The sequence below is a fragment of the Chiloscyllium plagiosum genome, chromosome 22 (genome assembly GCF_004010195.1).
Source record: "Chiloscyllium plagiosum isolate BGI_BamShark_2017 chromosome 22, ASM401019v2, whole genome shotgun sequence".
Classification (NCBI taxonomy): Eukaryota; Metazoa; Chordata; class Chondrichthyes; order Orectolobiformes; family Hemiscylliidae; genus Chiloscyllium; species Chiloscyllium plagiosum.
Genome location: NC_057731.1, coordinates 39,500,375 through 39,517,288, shown reverse-complemented (window position 1 = coordinate 39,517,288; position 16,914 = coordinate 39,500,375). Strand labels below are relative to the sequence as shown.

The window sequence follows — 16,914 nt, the reverse complement described above, 5'->3', positions numbered from 1 at the left end:
TGGAATGAGCTGCCAGAGGATGTGGTAGAGGCTGGTACAGTTGCAACATTTAAGAGTCATTTGGATGGGTATATGAATAGGAAGGGTTTGGAGGGATATGGGCCGGGTGCTGGCAGGTGGGACTAGATTTGGTTGGGATATCTGGTCGGCATGGACGGGTTGGATCGAAGGGTCTGTTTCCATGTGTACATCTCTATGACTATGACACTGGAAATAATTTAGTTGATTAATAAAAATAAGCCCAATATTTATACATTTTTTTAAATTGAGTTACTCAGCACATAATCAGAATTAAAACTGAGTTAATTTAAATGAGAATCAATGGGCGATGAGGTCTTTTTTATCTATGGCTTTTGTCGTAATTTTTAGCTGTTATCAGGCAATCACTGGTTTTCTCTTCTCTGGTTAGAATAAACATGGTTAAACCACAGAAATCAGGTCACTATGTGTTCATCTGTTTGCATTGTGTTGCGTATTCAACATTACTCCCAAACACCTTGAATGGATTTTCTTTGTGTTCTGTCTAACAGGAGTACTCAAGACTGCCTTTACACTTTAGTTCTCTCGACTTCAGGCTTTGAATCTAAAGTATAATTGAAACTGGGTCAAAAGCACACTTTGTGCCATCAACTCTTTTCCAACATGAAAAAATGGAAATGCAATTTGCTGCCGGTCTTTGTGTGAAAATCCACTTTACCTGATAAAAAGTGCAATGGAAACCTGAGAATGTAACAACAGGGTAGGCACACTGCTGCTCTAGGCAGCTCCAAATCCCATCAATTCTTGCAATGTAGTGATACAGCGATGTATTTGAATAACATCACTTTTTCCTCTCCATTGTCATGCATCTCTCATTTCCATTATGTGTGACATTCAATCCAGGCTTCTCTCAATGCTATTATTTCCCAATCACAGATCTATTTCCTTCCCTTATGGGGCTTGTGCAGTGGCAGCATTTGGGGACCTCTGACCTTGTGGGTGTGAGGTAGCAGAGAGAAGATAGTGGAACTCACCCTTTTGGAGAGCATTAACCTTCTTACTGACCTGTGAACTTTTCTTAAACTAGGAGTAGCCACCAACCTGGATGGTTCTCCATGTCCAGTTTAACTGTGTCTGGTGACGTGGTCTGTTTTGGCACTCTGCAGAAAAAAGGGTGGCCCTCCTCTTGTAGTGGCTGTTGTATTGGGTCTAGGTTTATGTGTTTGTTGATGGAGTCTGTGGATGCGTGCCATGCTTCTAGAAATTCTCTGGCTGTCCTCTGTTTAGCTTGTCCTATGATCGTTGTGTTGTCCCAGTCGAATTTGTGGTCCTTGTCATCTGTGTGTATGGCTACTAGGGACAACTGGTCATGGCATTTATTGGCGAGCTGGTGTTCATGGATGCAGATTGCTAGTTGTTTGCTTGTTTGTCCTAAATAGTGTTTTGTGCAGTCTTTGTATAGAATCTTTTCAATTACATTGGTCTTGCACGTGATGGGTATAGGGTCTTTTATTCACAGAACGGTGAATCCACTACAAGAGTGTACAGAAAAGCCACACACAGACCAGATCCTGTACTATAACAGCTATCACCAAATACACACAAGAGAAGCTGCATTAGGACCCTGTTCAAAAGGGCCACAATGCACTGCAGCACTCCCGATCTGTGAAGTGAAGAACACCTCTACAAAAGCTTCACCAAGAACAGATATCCCCGCAACTTCATCCACAGATGCCTAGCAGACAAGCAACATGACAAGAACATGTCATGACCAAACTCACTAGCCATGCTATCTTATTTAAATATATAACTAATAGAACTAACAGCCAGACTTCTCTGAACGCTCTGATTCATGACAGCCCATAAATCGACACCCACACTCCGACAACTCACCAGAACAAAAGACCCTATGGCCATCATGTGCAAGACCAATGTAATTTACAAGATTCCATGCAAAGACTGCATGATAAACCATATTGGACAAACAAGCAGACAACTAGCAATCCATATTCACGAACACCTACTAGCCACTAAATGACACAAACAGCTGTCCCTTGTAGCCATGCACACAGATGACAAGGACCACAAATTTGACTGGGACAACACAACGGTCATAAGACAAGTTAAACAGAGGACAGCCAGACAATTTCTAGAAGCAAGGCACTCATCCATGGACTCCATCAACAAACACATAGACCTAGACCCAATATACCAGCCACTACAACTGGCAACCAGAAGCAGCAGGAACGGAACCAAATAAATTCCAGAAGAGACAGTACAGCAGTGCTTCATAGAAAGCTCCAAAGAACTGAAGATGTCCCCTAAACTGGGGGTGAAACATCTGCAAATCAACTTTCCAACTTGGTGAACATATCCACAACCATGACAAATGGAAGTCTGTTCAATATTGCAGCTCTATCGATAAAGGATTAAGGTAAGATATGACTGCCTCTCATTATCTGATGCAAGTCATATCTAAGAGGTTCAATCTAAATCTAGCTGAATTGTAATCTGTTAATGATAGAAATGAGCTAACCCCAAGAAATTTTAGTAAGAATTATAATCTGTTAATTTTGCTAACATTTTTTGGGTTAGCTCATTTCTATCATTGCACACAGTTCTCATTGATGAGAGATTGGCCTAGACAATGGAGTATAAACAAAATTTCAAGGGGTGATTTCATGAAACTTAAGATGATTAGTCTTTCTTGTCAGTAGCCCTGAATTTATTCTGACAAAAGAACATCCATCTGAAATATAAATTCTTTCTCTTCACAGATGCTGCCTGATCCATTAAGCATTTCCAGCATTTAAAAAAAATACTTTGGAATTTGCCTTTTATTGTTTTCACCTATAATCCCTTTTCCTAATGTGCTCTAAACTGAAATGGTCCTCATGATTAATTTTTATCATATAAAACTTGTGAATGCTGGAGATATGGAACATACAAAAACAGAAATTGCTGGAGGAACTCAGCAGGTCTGGTCTGGCAATACCTGTGGAGAGAAAACTGAGTTAACATCTCAAATCCAGTGACCGTTGATCAGACTGTTAGCAGCTATCAGATGAGTGGGTGGGTAGGGACCAAACCCAGGGAGAGAAACAATAGGTAGGTAGACAAAGGGGTTGTTGATAGTAAACTAGGAAATAAGAGATGTTAGATAAGTGATCATAGGTGCTATGAGTAATTGAAAATGGGTTGGCTGCACTGAAAGCAACCCATGTCATGACAAAAACTGGGGTGTGGGGGTAGATGATAAATATGGAAAGAGATGTTCAGGCTCTAAAATGGTTCAACTCGAAGGTTGAAGTCCTGAATGCTGTAAGGTCCCCAGCAAAAGATGAGGTATTGATCTTCCAAGTTGTGTTGAACTTCACTGAACCAATGCAGCAATCCTGAGACATTAGTTTTTCTAATCGTTTCCTTTGTAATTTCTTTTTCCCCTCAAGACTGACAGATCTGATGTCTAACCTTTCCTCCTAACTCATTCTCCAATACTAGCAATTGGTCTATGAACTGTTTCTGATGTTTACTTCGAGGGCTCTGATGCTTTTCTTGAACTTTCATGAGCAGGCTAACTGCAGTAAATGAATGCTTCATGAAAATCTATTGTGATAGTAACAATTGCCACAGACTTTTGCTGATTTGGAAATATACCAGCATTTGATTTGGTTTGTTAGTTACTGTCCTAAATTGAATGTCCTAAATATTGAATCCATTCTCAGTTTGGATCTCTTTCAGCTTCTCCCCAAAATAGTTTGGTATCATTTATTAAATACTCATATGTCTCTTCTTTTTTTCTCCTCTTCCAATGTCAAGCATCTCACACCAAACTGTGAATGTAATTGGTCATATTCCTTCCTATGGCAAGTTTTCTACATTCTTCTGTCACAGCTTTATAAGTCTTGACTGCTCATTAATTTAGTATTATCTGAAAATGCAATTCATTTTATCTGATATTTCTGAATTGCATAGAGATTGGAGGCCAACACTAACCTCTGAGGCTTTGCACTCAATCTTTCATCCAGTCCAACATTGCTTTCCTTGCTAATGTCCACAATTTTACTGACTGCTATATTGTAAACCTCTCCAGGACTGATGTGCAGTTTTGAGATTTGGGAAATTGTTCAGCTATATGCTAGATTTGAGTCATTGGACTTTTAGATCTTGGCCAAAGACCAAAAATTGCCAAATCATATCTTGGATGCTATATATATATATAGTTTTGATTCATTGATATTTTAATCTCCCAACGTCTCCCATTTACCCAGTAATTACCTGAATATTTCAGATGATATGATTTTTGTGTAAAATAAAAGCATTTACCATAACTATGAATAATTGGATTGGACAGTGTCATCCATTGAGGGTCACAGCATTAGTGGTTTTAACAGCCTTCAACAAACACCATGTCTAAGTCTGAGCTTCCAACCCATAGTTCAATATGGATACCCATACTTTTGTTCTATAAGAATACAGAATTTCATCACTCTTGAAATATTGCCAAGCAAGCTTGCTTTGAATGATCAGGGAGGTACTTGATCAGCAAGTAACTCTCAGCCACCAATAAATTAGAACATTTCATCATTTACTTCTTTTCAGAAACCTGTGTACAAGATGGCTGCAGCAATGACCCTGAAACAACAGCAACTACACTTCAAAAGTATTTCATTTGCTGGGAAGTGTTAGAATATCCAGTTACCCTTCAACTGGTGCAGCAATATAATAATATTTAATTTCAGGCCTTCTGGAATATTCTCTCTGGATAAAGCATTCAACATAAAAAGTTCTTGCTCCAGTCTGAGGCCATCTAGTGTTCAATTAACAGTATTCAAGTTCAATATGTACAACTGAGGACTTAAAAGTGCTAAATTAATGCAACATCTTTGATTTATCTTTCAACCAAGTTTTAAATGCTTCTTAAATTCCCAACAGTATTATGTAAACTTACCTAATGCAAACCCCATGCAAAATGCCACATCTGCAATTGCATAAACACTTCCATACACAGAGACGTGACGCAAGTCCACTAAGTAACCCATAATAGGCATCATAGAAGAATCTACCATTCCTAAAAAGAATGGTACATTGATTAGGCATGATCAAGTTAGTTGCAAACAACAAATACCAGAATGATTCAGAGCACATCTTTTAACAAAATCATGGTGATTGTTATAAAGCAATTATTAAAATACGTTAATATGCTGAATCATATTTCAGGTATCTATGTCATCTTGATGATTATCTAGCAATAAAGATATGTTTGACAAAAAGGTCAGCAACCTAAAATCTCTTCCCACAGATACTGCCTGGTCTGCTGAAAATTCCCAACATTTTTACTTTTTATTTAAATTTGGATTGTTCCAAAATTTTACAACACATGGACAGTTTATTATTTTAAAAATGGAGTGAAAAATTCAAATGTACATACATAACATGCAGTAATTATATTGCATAATGTTATTATGAATTAATTCCAGAAAATTCAAATGATACATTTAAACATAATTTACACTGATCATTTAATCAAGAAAGTGTTGTTTAAATGTTGATTAATTAATTTTATTAAACAATTCTACAGGTCTAGGAGAGAGCAAGACTGCACTAGAAATGTGTCAATAGTACAAATTAGGTAATACAGTGAATTGGCACATTGGCTTTTTAATGTTGAAACTTGGGTTTCAATTAATCTGTATTAATAAAATACAATTATGATTTTCTCCAGCAATATTAATTGATGCAGTTTACCAAGAACAAAAAATACCATTTGGCTTGACATGCCTGTTGCTCAACACCATGATTCATGCCATTTAATTGCTTCATTCCATGAAAATAGATTTAGTAATTGGCAAGATGTTCTAATTGTAACTTAAATATTAATTCACTAACGTTATGCTGCTAGATACACGATGTACTCTATAGATACTGGTCTGAGGTCTGTATATTTAATATATCACCCTATGACTGAGGTAAGATTTCATTTGAGACAAACTCAAACAAATGCAGAGGGCTCCACACACTCAGAGGATAGTAGAAGATAAAAATAGTCTCCTTAATTGTTGATCTTGCATTGTCATGGACAGAAAATCACATTACTTCAACATAAATACAAATGTGGAGAGAAATACAAGTTAACATTTCAGGTTCAATGACCTTTCTTGAGAACTGACGTAGCTAGGTTCTTCCAACACCTCATTTTTGACTTGGAAACTCTATAGTCTTCTGGACTCAATATTGATTTCAACGGCTTTAAGGTTTGAGGCACCTTCTCTAAGGTCCTTGCCCCAGTCCCCACACACCAGGCCTTGTTATCAAATGCTCGCTATTATACACTACCCATTGTTAGCCACTAATTGTCCACTAGTAGATATTCATTCTCCCAGGCTGTTTATTATCCACTCAGAATCATAGAGATGCACAGCATGGATAAAGACTCTTCAGTCCAACTCGTCCATGCCAAGCAGATATCCTAACTAATCTAGTCTTTGTCTGTCCAACTATTCTCTGCTCTCTTTGGGTTCTAATATCCACCTATTGTTTATCTCTTCCCTCCATCCCATCTTCTGCATTAAACCGTGCCACCGTGGGCGGCACGGTGGCACAGTGGTTAGCACTGCTGCCTCACAGCGCCAGAGACCCGGGTTCAATTCCCGACTCAGGCGACTGACTGTGTGGAGTTTGCACATTCTCCCAGTGTCTGTGTGGGTTTCCTCCGGGTGCTCCGGTTTCCTCCCACAGTCCAAAGATGTGCAGGTCAGGTGAATTGGCCATGCTAAATTGCCCGTAGTGTTAGGTAAAAAGGGGTACATGTAGGGGTATGGGTGGGTTGCGCTTCGGCGGGTCGGTGTGGACTTGTTGGGCTGAAGGGCCTGTTTCCACACTGTAAGTAATCTAATCTAATCTAATCTAATCTAAAAAAGTAATCTAAAAAAAAAACTATCATTTTCATAGCTGCCATTAGTTCTGAGGAAGGGTCACTGAACCCAAAGTATTTGAGTCTGCTTTCTTTCCACAGATGCTGCCAAAGCTGCTGAGCCTTTCAGCAATTTGTTTTTTGTTTCCGATTTTCAGTATCTGCAGTTCTTTTGGTTTTTTTGAATATAACTGTACCCAGTGGTACTTTGCAAAGCTGAATTTCCAACCTCTGCTAAAGATTAACTAATCAGTTAATCAGTTAACTAATCAGTTAATCTTAACTTTAAGCGATATTCTCTTCCACAAGTTGCGGTTCTGCCAGCTGCCCTTTACTGATGAAGTCATTGGCTTACTGACAAAGGTTTGCTCACCTATGGCAAAACCAACTCCAAAGTTTGGTACAATAAGTCCATATATATTTTTCGCAAGTGGTACCTGTCATTAATTAAACAAACATGTTAATCATCTTGTAAAACAATTTCTCTAAATTCTCGATATATTTGATGCATTTACTTTTATAAATGCTTCAGTTCCATCTCAGTATCATTTTAATGTTTTCCAATTCTAACAACTTTCTGTTTTATCATTCTGGAAGGAATTGGTAGGATTATTCTTGTCTTTATTTGCTATCCACATTCTGAGTTCAATTTGAACGTTATGCTCTTATTAAGAATATAATTCGGGATATATGTGCCAGAAACTCATTCAACAGTTTGGAAACTGTCTTCTTGAACATTTCTGAAAATTGAATTTTAAGCAGTTGCTTTTATACCATTTGTTCATGTTCAAAACAATGAAATGATGCCTAAATTGTTCTTCATGTATTTTAAGCCATCCCTCATATCAAAAGAAAGGTTAAGTACCAGCAATTAATTGGAGAAGCTTAATTAAATTTAAAAGCCATTAATCAATTTCAGAAATGAAAATATACCACATGAAGTAAAAGGTGATTGAATTGAACATTCAAACTTACTTCGCTACACCAAATCAGTTGATAACCCCATTATTATTGCTAACTTACGCAAACAATGCTTATTCCAACGATTATCATCCCCAAAAGAGAACACAGCCACCTGAGGAAGAGATGAGAACTGGTGAATATTGGCAGGATTTACTGATGATAACCGTTCAAGTGCTTTCATATTCAGAAGCTTACTTTCCCTCAATATAACGGTTGTCTGAGAGATGGCTTAGTCTGTCTGTTAAGCCCATAAACTTTCCTTCATAAAATAAACCCACGTGATTTCATTTCCTGAGAAGCAGACATATAGGGTATTAAATGATTAAATATACTTTAAGACAGGAACCACTGGATATCTATTGATCTGTTTTTATTATTAAAATTATCAAAATCTTTTGCACAGATTGAGAGACCTACATACTCGATAAATGGTTCACAAGGTAATTTCCTACCTGCCCATTTTGTGTGCAAGGACACCAAAGATGTTAGTTCCAATTAGATATGAGACACTTGCTGGAACAAAAGCAATGCCTGAAAACCGAAATAAAGCTTATCAGCATTACTGTCACTCAAATGGATTGAATTTGCAATCTGCACAAAGCAGGTATTGATAACTGTAGAGGTAATAAAATGTTGCAGTATGAATAAACTGTTCTAATTTCCTATTGTAGGCTTAGTTAGACTAACAAAAGAACAAGAATAATATTTGTATGGTACAGCTTTTTCAAAATTGTCTTTTAACTCGTCGCTTTCGTACCATAAAAGATTTTTTCTGCGAAAGCATATGACTTTCTGAGCTGCATATTCACTTAACATTAACCAGTATTAGTGTCAATACTTTCTTATGTGGTCAACTGCTGAACATTTAAGATCTGTACCATGAATTCTAAGGATAAATGTTACTTTCTTTGCATAAAATGAAAGACAATGCATGTCAATTGTCTGACGAGTGTGAATTGAGCAAACATTAATTTGCAAGTCTGTTCAAAGGTCAGACTTTACCAAGGATAAACAATGCAATATATAGGAAACAAATCAAAATTGAGCTAAGTTATTCTGGGGTGAACAACAGTCTTGATTTCTTAATGCGGCAAAATGTTTGCTAATGAAGGTTCCCTCTGCTGAGTATTTCTAGTAAGATCATAAACCCAATCTCATTGAGTAGCTTGTGCTATCAGCCAAGGCTCAGTTGATAGTGTGCTTGCCTCTGAGTCATATGGTTGTAACTTGAAGTCTGATTCCAGGTTGTTGAGTACAAAATTCTGGATTAGTGGTGCTGGAAGAGCACAGCAGTTCAGGCAGCATCCGAGGAGCAGTAAAATCGACGTTTCGGGCAAAAGCCCTTCATCAGGAATACAGGCAGAGAGCCTGAAGGGTGGAGAGATAAGTGAGAGGAGGGTGGGAGTGGGGAGAAAGTAGCATTGAATACAATAGGTGAGTGGGGGAAGGGATGAAGGTGATAGGGCGGGAGGGGGAGGGTGGAGTGGATAGATGGAAAAGAAGATTGGCAGGTAGGACAAATCATGGGGACAGTGCTGAGCTGGAAGTTTGGAACTGGGGTGAGGTGGGGGAAGGGGAAATGAGGAAACTGTTGAAGTCCACATTGATGCCCTGGGGTTGAAGTGTTCCGAGGCAGAAGATGAGGCGTTCTTCCTCCAGGCGTCTGGTGGTGAGGGAGCAGTGGTGAAGGAGGCCCAAGACCTCCATGTCCTTGGCAGAGAGGGAGGGGGAGTTGGTTGGTGTGAGTGTCACGGAGATGTTCCCTAAAGTGCTCTACTAGGAGGCGTCCAGTCTCCCCAGTGTAGAGGATACTGCATCAGGAGCAACGGATACAATAAATGATATTGGTGAGTACAAAAGTCTGGGCTGACACCCCAATGTTGTATAGAAGTGCTTCATTGCCAGAGGTGTTTTTTTTATGGTTGAGATGTAAAGTTGATACCTATATACCTCTTCTGGTAAACTTTTTCCATTCTATAAGATGAAAGACTTGTAGGTGAGTTATCCCTGATTCCCTAGACAACATTTGCCCTGCAGTCAGCATTTCAAAAATAAATGATCTGTTTATTGGCATTTTGCTGTTGTAGGAACCAGCTCTGCACTAATTGGCTGTGGTTTTACTTACATTACAACAGTGACTATACTTCTTCGATATTAAATATCCTGTTGTCCTGAAATGTGCTATATAAATACAAGACTTTGCTTTTCTTTATTCATACCTCTGCTAAAAACACTAACCATGGCAATCTTCTTGAAACCTTAATGTAGCTGCATATGATTACCAAAGGATTCTGATATGATTACTCAGAATTTCAAGTGAGAAGATGGTATAGCTTTATATTTACCCAGTTGCCATTTTGCAGAGCACATGGTCTCCATCATCCATATGGGCAAGGCTGGTTCCAGCATTGCAATACCCATGTTTGCAAAGCATATGGCTCCTTATGAAAACAAGAATTAAATTATTAATAAAGTCCAACAATTAGTAATTCTCAAATATATGGTTATGAGTAAAAAGGGTGGAATGCACTAAATGAATTTAATAAAATACGATTTCAGAAAAATGTGCTCTTTATTACAAGCAGTTCTATCAAGGGAAAAATTGACAAAAGGGAACGCTGTCAAATCAAGCAGTGGATATAATTACATGAAATGCTTCTATTCTTGCTTTTTAATATTTATTATTGAAAGGTTAAACCACTTAAGCAAACAAGCCTGTTAAATTTTCAACAAGTTTAATGAAACACAGAACACATTGATCCTGTTTACTAAGCTCAAATCAATGGTTGCACAAAAGATGATGATAGACTAACCTTTGATGTAAAGTTTGAATAAATGCAATAAATTATTATTTTGTGAGTTGCCAACACATTCTTAATATGAGGATATCAAAGTCCCTCTATCTGACTAGGCATATTCTGCTGTGAATAGCATTGAATCTTTGAGGCTATCTGGCTCTGGTTATATGCATCTACTCTGTATGTGATGCTACAGAGTAATGAGTGTGGTCAGCAAGACAAAAGTGTGGTCAGGTGAATTGGCTGTGCTAAATTGCCTGTAGTGCTAGGTAAAAAGGGGTACATGTAGGGGGTATGGGTGGGTTGCGCTTCGGCGGGTCGGTGTGGACTTGTTTAGCCGAAGGGCCTGTTTCCACACTAAGTAATCTAATCTAAGTAATCTAATCTAAAACTATCTTATAATGCACACTCAGGGCCAGACCTTCATTATGGAGAAGGGTCACTTGAGTCAATAAATGTATTCTCAGCCTCATGTTACATTGACTTAAATTCATCCAAAAAAAATCTGTTGCGTGTCCCCAATCATGCAGCAAGTCTCATTCATCCATCACTGAGGTTCTTGTTTACTGATAAAGCTCATGGTCCAGAACCACCAATTTAAAATGCTCATTCTCAACTTTGAATTACTTCATTGCCTTATCCATCCCAACCTCTGTAATCTCCTCTAATTGGATAACCATCCAGAATTTCTAATCCTCTGATTTTAGCCTATGGAGCATCCTTTCCTTGTGTCACCTCAGCATTGACAGTCATGCATCTAGCTGTCTAGGATCCTTGGTCTGGAAATTCTTAACTAAACACCTCTGCACTCCACTTCACCCACTTTAAAGACATTAAATAAATGAAATTTGGTGGTATTTTGGTTGAACTTCCTGTGCAATTCATGAACTATTGCTGGAAGCATAATCTATGTCCACACAGTGTAAGTGGAAAAGTAAGTGATGCAATTAATATGCGCAAGACCTCACTGGATCCACCCAAACAACTGTCCCTTTTTTGCCATTCTATTAATCTTTAATGCACTTCCTGCATGTCTCCCCTGAGCAAACGTTTCCTGAGTGAAATTTATTTTCAAAATATTTTATTTACTTTTACAAAGGCAACGTAGTCAGTTCTCAGGAGTAATGAAGGGATGCAGGTGGGGAAACAGCAATTATTTGGCCTTCAGTAAGCATGACGTACACAGTTAATGGTAGGACCCTGGGGACTGTTGTTGAACAGAAGACCATAATTCATTGAAAGTGGCACCACAGTAGTCAGGGTGGTGAAGAAGGCATTTAGCACACTTGTCTTCATTGGTCACAGCACTGAGTACAAGGGTTGGGCCATCATGTTATAGCTGTATAGGACATTGGTAAGGCCACATTTGGGGTACTGCAAACAATTCTGGTTGCCCTGCTAAAGGAATGAAGTTACTAAACTAGAAAAGGTTCAAAAAAGATTCACAGGTTGTTACTGAAACTGGAAGGTTTGAATTGTAAGGAGAGGATGAATAGGCTGGGACTTTATTCCCTGGAGCGTTGAAGGCTAAGCAGTGAACTTATTGAGGTTTCTAAAATCATGAAGGCATAGATATGGTGAATAACCAAGGTTTTTTTCCTCCAGGGTATAGGTTTAAGGTGAGAGGAGAAAGATTTAAAAAGGACCTGAGGGGCAAATTTTTCACACAGAGTGGTGCATTTATGGAACTGGCTGCCAGAGGAAGTGGTAGAAGCAGCTACAATTACAACATATAAAAGACATTTGGACAGATACACGGATAGGCAAAGTTTAGAGCAATAATGGGCCAAACACAAGCAAATGCGGCTAGTTCAGTTGAGGAAATCTGTCGCCATGGATGAGTTGGGTCAAAGTGCTGTATGTCATTAGGCAACTTGGAAGTACATTATCAAGCTCATACTTATAACAACTAGCCAGTGTGCATTCTGTAAATAATTACAGTCTTCAAATATTCTAATTTATTGAAAGCTGTTACCAAATGTTGGAATTTCAGGCACTGTTGCTTTGGGATTGAACTTTGAAGTGGGTCAGTCTTAAAAGTCTATTTATATTCTACAATCCCTGAAACAATTCCAATCTTTAGTTCTATGGTGGAATCTAGTGGAGGCAACAAAGGTTTTGGACAATGGCTGGAAAACTGGTAACAGTCAAAGTGCCTTTTTGGGAAGACTTGTTCCACACAGGCACTTGGTAGATCTGCAGGGGAGTCTTGACTCAGGAAGCCCCACTACCATCCTCTCAGCTGATCAAATGCCCCCTATTCCCATCAAATTTGGGGAAAGCAAGTCCTGCCCTGTCCCTTTTGTTCCATCATTCCTAAATTCTGTTTTAACTATTTTGCTCCAACCTTCTGAAAATCTCTTTGCCTAACCTCCTCTATTTCCTGGTCTCAACCAGTTGTGTGAGACTTTTCAACTCTTTTTGCAGCTCATCTCTATGAATCTATTTACTAATTCCTTCTTCCCATTTGGTGTCCATTTTGCTTTGGCCAAAATGTAAAACATTGTAGACGCCACTAAGATAGTAAATTCACAAAATAAATGCAAGGTAGTCTTAATGTTGTATGTTTGTCTTTATTCTGGAAATAATACTTGAATAAGTATTGATTAATTTATAAATATATGAAATCTTAAAGTAGGTGCAATACCTGCGGCAATCAATATATAAGGATCACGTAAAAGTGCAAACAGTGAGCTCCCCTTATGGCTCTAGGAAAAATCAAACAATAGTCACTGCAGAAAGTAAATATAATAGTGGATGAGTCAGGAAAAATATTAATATTCCAAAGTCTGTGCTAAACAATATGTGTTTTATCATTTTGCAATAATCTAAAGATTGTACTTACTTCTGGTTGTGCTTTGGATGGCTGGAGGATAAATAGCTGTAGGGCTAAAGCAGGCAAGAGTTGTTATTCTGCTTAAATTGATTTTAGATGCCTGACAATAATCATCTTTTCCTTTACTTACCTCCATCCAGAAGGGCCAGCGCTGACAGAATCAAGAAGGGAGCAGTCTTCCCCACAAATTCATACATGACACTGCCAAAGGGTGGGCCCACTATAAAGGGTCAAGTTGAAAGATCAGTATGAATTAATTGCCAACTAAATGGATGTAACATCCCACAGCAAAATGCATATCTAAGATTAAAATTTCCCAGTGTGAGTGGATTATGATTGTTTAGTAAAATAATTTTCATTTAACCTGACACAGCAAACATGGTCTGAAATATTTACCTGATTAGATGCAAATTGACTCATAAAAAGATCCATTCAGTTGTCATGTCAACAAGTGAACAATCAAGATTATTTAAATGTAATATTAGCTTTAATTTCAACAGCAGTATTAGCTGATATTTGTACTGCCCTGTTAATCCAATAAAATGTCTGAAGGTGATTCACAGAAGCATTTAAGTAACAAAACATGCCATCAAGCTATGTAAAGAAACATCAATTCAGATCTTGGTGGAATGGCAATTATTCTCAAATTGCCTTTCTGCTTGAAGTTCTCCCCTCTCTGATGCTGCTCTGACTTAATTTATAGCTGTTCTGAGCCCAGATTCTCCAGAAGTGCGCAAAGCACTGTCCATCGAAGAGCTCTATAGTGGTGCTGTAGCACGTGAGGAAAGATGAGGCAACTCCCTGCTCCTCTCTTCCCCTTTACACAGCTGCTGTAAGGGATGTTTAAAGGTCCTGTGTGAATGCTGGTTAATGAGTGAGTGGTGAAAGGTACAGGGGCAAGCGGGTGAGTTGGGTAGCTAGAAGTGTGGGCAACATTGGGGAGAGGTAATCCAGTTGGGAGGAGTTTGTGGGATAGTTTGTTTGGGTCAGCTTAGTGGTGAGGGTGATTGGTCAATTGGTCAAGGAAGGGTAGTCAGACAGTGCAGTCAGGTCAGGTCAAAGGGTAGTCATGTTGGCAGGTATTCAATGTGAGGCAGTCAATTCTGTAGTTTTAAGTGGACTAACATTTCCTGAATTACATCCCAGGTTAGTACTGTGGAACTCTCCAACTCCAGCTCAGGGCAGAACACTTTTGCGATGGGTTTCAGGGAACGGGGTAATTACTTGTCACAAGTCAACCTTCCCAGGAAATTCGCACAGAGGTCAGTATGTTGGCACTTCTGTGGGTTCCAAGTGCACATAATGGGTCACATAACCCATCTCCAATGATCTGGAGATCAGAAGAGGTGGGCTATTAGGTCATGTGAACAAAAGCTTGGTCAAGAAAAAGGTTTTATATCATGCCTTAAAAGAGTGGACAGATAGTGGGAGGATATTCCAGAGCTTGCAGTCTAGGTACATGAAGGCTAGGCCTACCATTGTGTAGCAGTTACAAAGAGGGAATGGAAGAAGACTGAATTAAAGGAGTGTAGCTATGTTGGAGGGTAGTTGGGGCTGCAGGAGATTTCAGAGGCTGGTGGGATGAGAGGGTTGGTTGGAAAGTCATGAGGGATTTGAAAACCACCCGGAAAAGAATTGTAAAATCCAGATATTGCTCAAACTAGAGCCAATATAGAAGAGAGCATAACATGACCTCATTTGCAGACACTATAATGCACATTCTGACACTACAGAAGAAAACTGCCTCTTATCAAGAATGGCCTATGAAAATTGAGGTGCAGAAATAAAAACAAACCTGTGGGCCACAACACATGTTTGGAGCAGAATACAAGAAGCTTCATTCTATAGCTGGCTGCATGAGACCAGATCTTGGAGGATCTGAGACAAACAAAACTGGAAAAATGCATTGCACATTCCAGTGCCAACTCCTCTTTGCTCATTAATACTTGAAAACTAAATAGATTAATAATATTTTCTTGGGCAAATAGTGAAATGGTTTCAAGCATTTCATTAATGCATGTTATGAGAAGCAATATTTGGAATACATAAAATTGGTTCAGTAACAAAGGCTGAGCTTGAAAATTGGCAAGTCTTTCGTATTCAAAATCTCAAACTGCAAGGGGTGATTGAAACTAATTGAACTTACATCTGAGTGATTCAAGAGTAATGTGAAAATTTAAATGTAATCTGGTCAAATACCAAAGATACAGCAAAAGTCATTCGCATTAATCTTTCTGAAAAGCTAACAAACACTAATGACCCTGATTAAGATTGCTCGCCACTTACAACAGAAAGTCACAATGTATTTGGAACAAAGGCAGAGAGATCATTGTTTAACAAGTGACAATTAGGCTCACAACGTGGTAGGATGACTAACTGAGACAATGCCATGTAACATTTAAGGCAACAGCTTAAAGAAATGGTGACTGTTTTCTTTTTTGTCAATGCTAGCACTCACAGTACACATTAGATTGTACCCCACTGATGTACATTTTATTTAATCAGGAATTTTACGCAAACCTAAGTACAATTTGCTAAGAAGTTTTTATTCTTTTTTTTAAAAAACTTCCTTTGCAACTTTTTCACTCAGCAGAATGGAGGTGATTTCAACCTGAACAATCCAGTGTCAATTCACAGTGTTATTCACAGTGGCCTGGCACTAGCAGGTTTTGATTTTTCTCTGTTTTCCTGAGAAGGCTGCCGGGGCATCCAGCCTAAGCTATTGACCTTCCCTTTTGATATCAATGGCGACTTTCACTGTGTGCCTAGGCAGTAAGTGGCAATGTGTTTCATGGCAGGTCAACCTTGCAGGATCTAAAGGACCAGGCCAATATGGACCTGAAAAGACAATTTTGCTTTTACTTGTGGGACTAACAGACTATAAAGAAAGAATGTCCCTACTGGGAACACATCTCCTCCCTAGCTCCATAACGCAGGTGAGCTAGATTGCAGTAGATCAACTTGTCAACTGTTGGTGGGTGGTATCTGTTGATAAAGATTATTTTTCTTCCTATTGGAATTCAATTGGGGTCCAGCAATTAAGATACTTCAAAACTCTAATTTAGAGCAATAGATGATGTTTTGAATTCTCAGTGCTGCTAGTCTGCAGAAATTCCCCAGAGTTAAAATCAGCACCGTCATCTCATTTCCCATATTTAAATCTCCTGAGGCCATAAATTGATTTGAAGTTAGGTAAAAGTTGCACTTGCTGGAGATTTACACAAATCAAAGAAAAGGAGTGTTAGAAAACCTAAGTTTTGGCAAACCATTTTAGTTTAGAGCTATTCTCACCCATGATAGAATTCCAGGAAAAGATTAAAAGAACAGGCTGCAGTCCTCACTTTCTCCCTGTACAACCCCTTGCCTAACTCAGGGACACTGAGGCCATTTGATAGCACCTGGACTGCTTGCTCACCAATACTCTC

At 38.7% G+C, this 16,914-nt stretch overlaps 1 protein-coding gene across 4 annotated transcripts in view; it reads right to left on the bottom strand.

Moving 5' to 3' along the window:
- slc18a2 (solute carrier family 18 member 2) overlaps nucleotides 1-16,914 on the bottom strand; it is a 35,928-nt gene that overhangs the window by 4,438 nt on the left and 14,576 nt on the right. For all 4 annotated transcript variants that reach the window (XM_043712839.1, XM_043712840.1, XM_043712837.1 and 1 more), the window contains 8 exons: nucleotides 13,620-13,709; nucleotides 13,499-13,542; nucleotides 13,301-13,361; nucleotides 10,201-10,296; nucleotides 8,308-8,386; nucleotides 7,916-7,967; nucleotides 7,266-7,329; nucleotides 4,931-5,050 (listed from right to left, as the gene is read on the bottom strand). In XM_043712839.1, coding sequence (XP_043568774.1) covers nucleotides 4,931-5,050; nucleotides 7,266-7,329; nucleotides 7,916-7,967; nucleotides 8,308-8,386; nucleotides 10,201-10,296; nucleotides 13,301-13,361; nucleotides 13,499-13,542; nucleotides 13,620-13,709 — 606 coding nt within the window. The remainder of the gene's footprint in view (nucleotides 1-4,930; nucleotides 5,051-7,265; nucleotides 7,330-7,915; nucleotides 7,968-8,307; nucleotides 8,387-10,200; nucleotides 10,297-13,300; nucleotides 13,362-13,498; nucleotides 13,543-13,619; nucleotides 13,710-16,914) is intronic.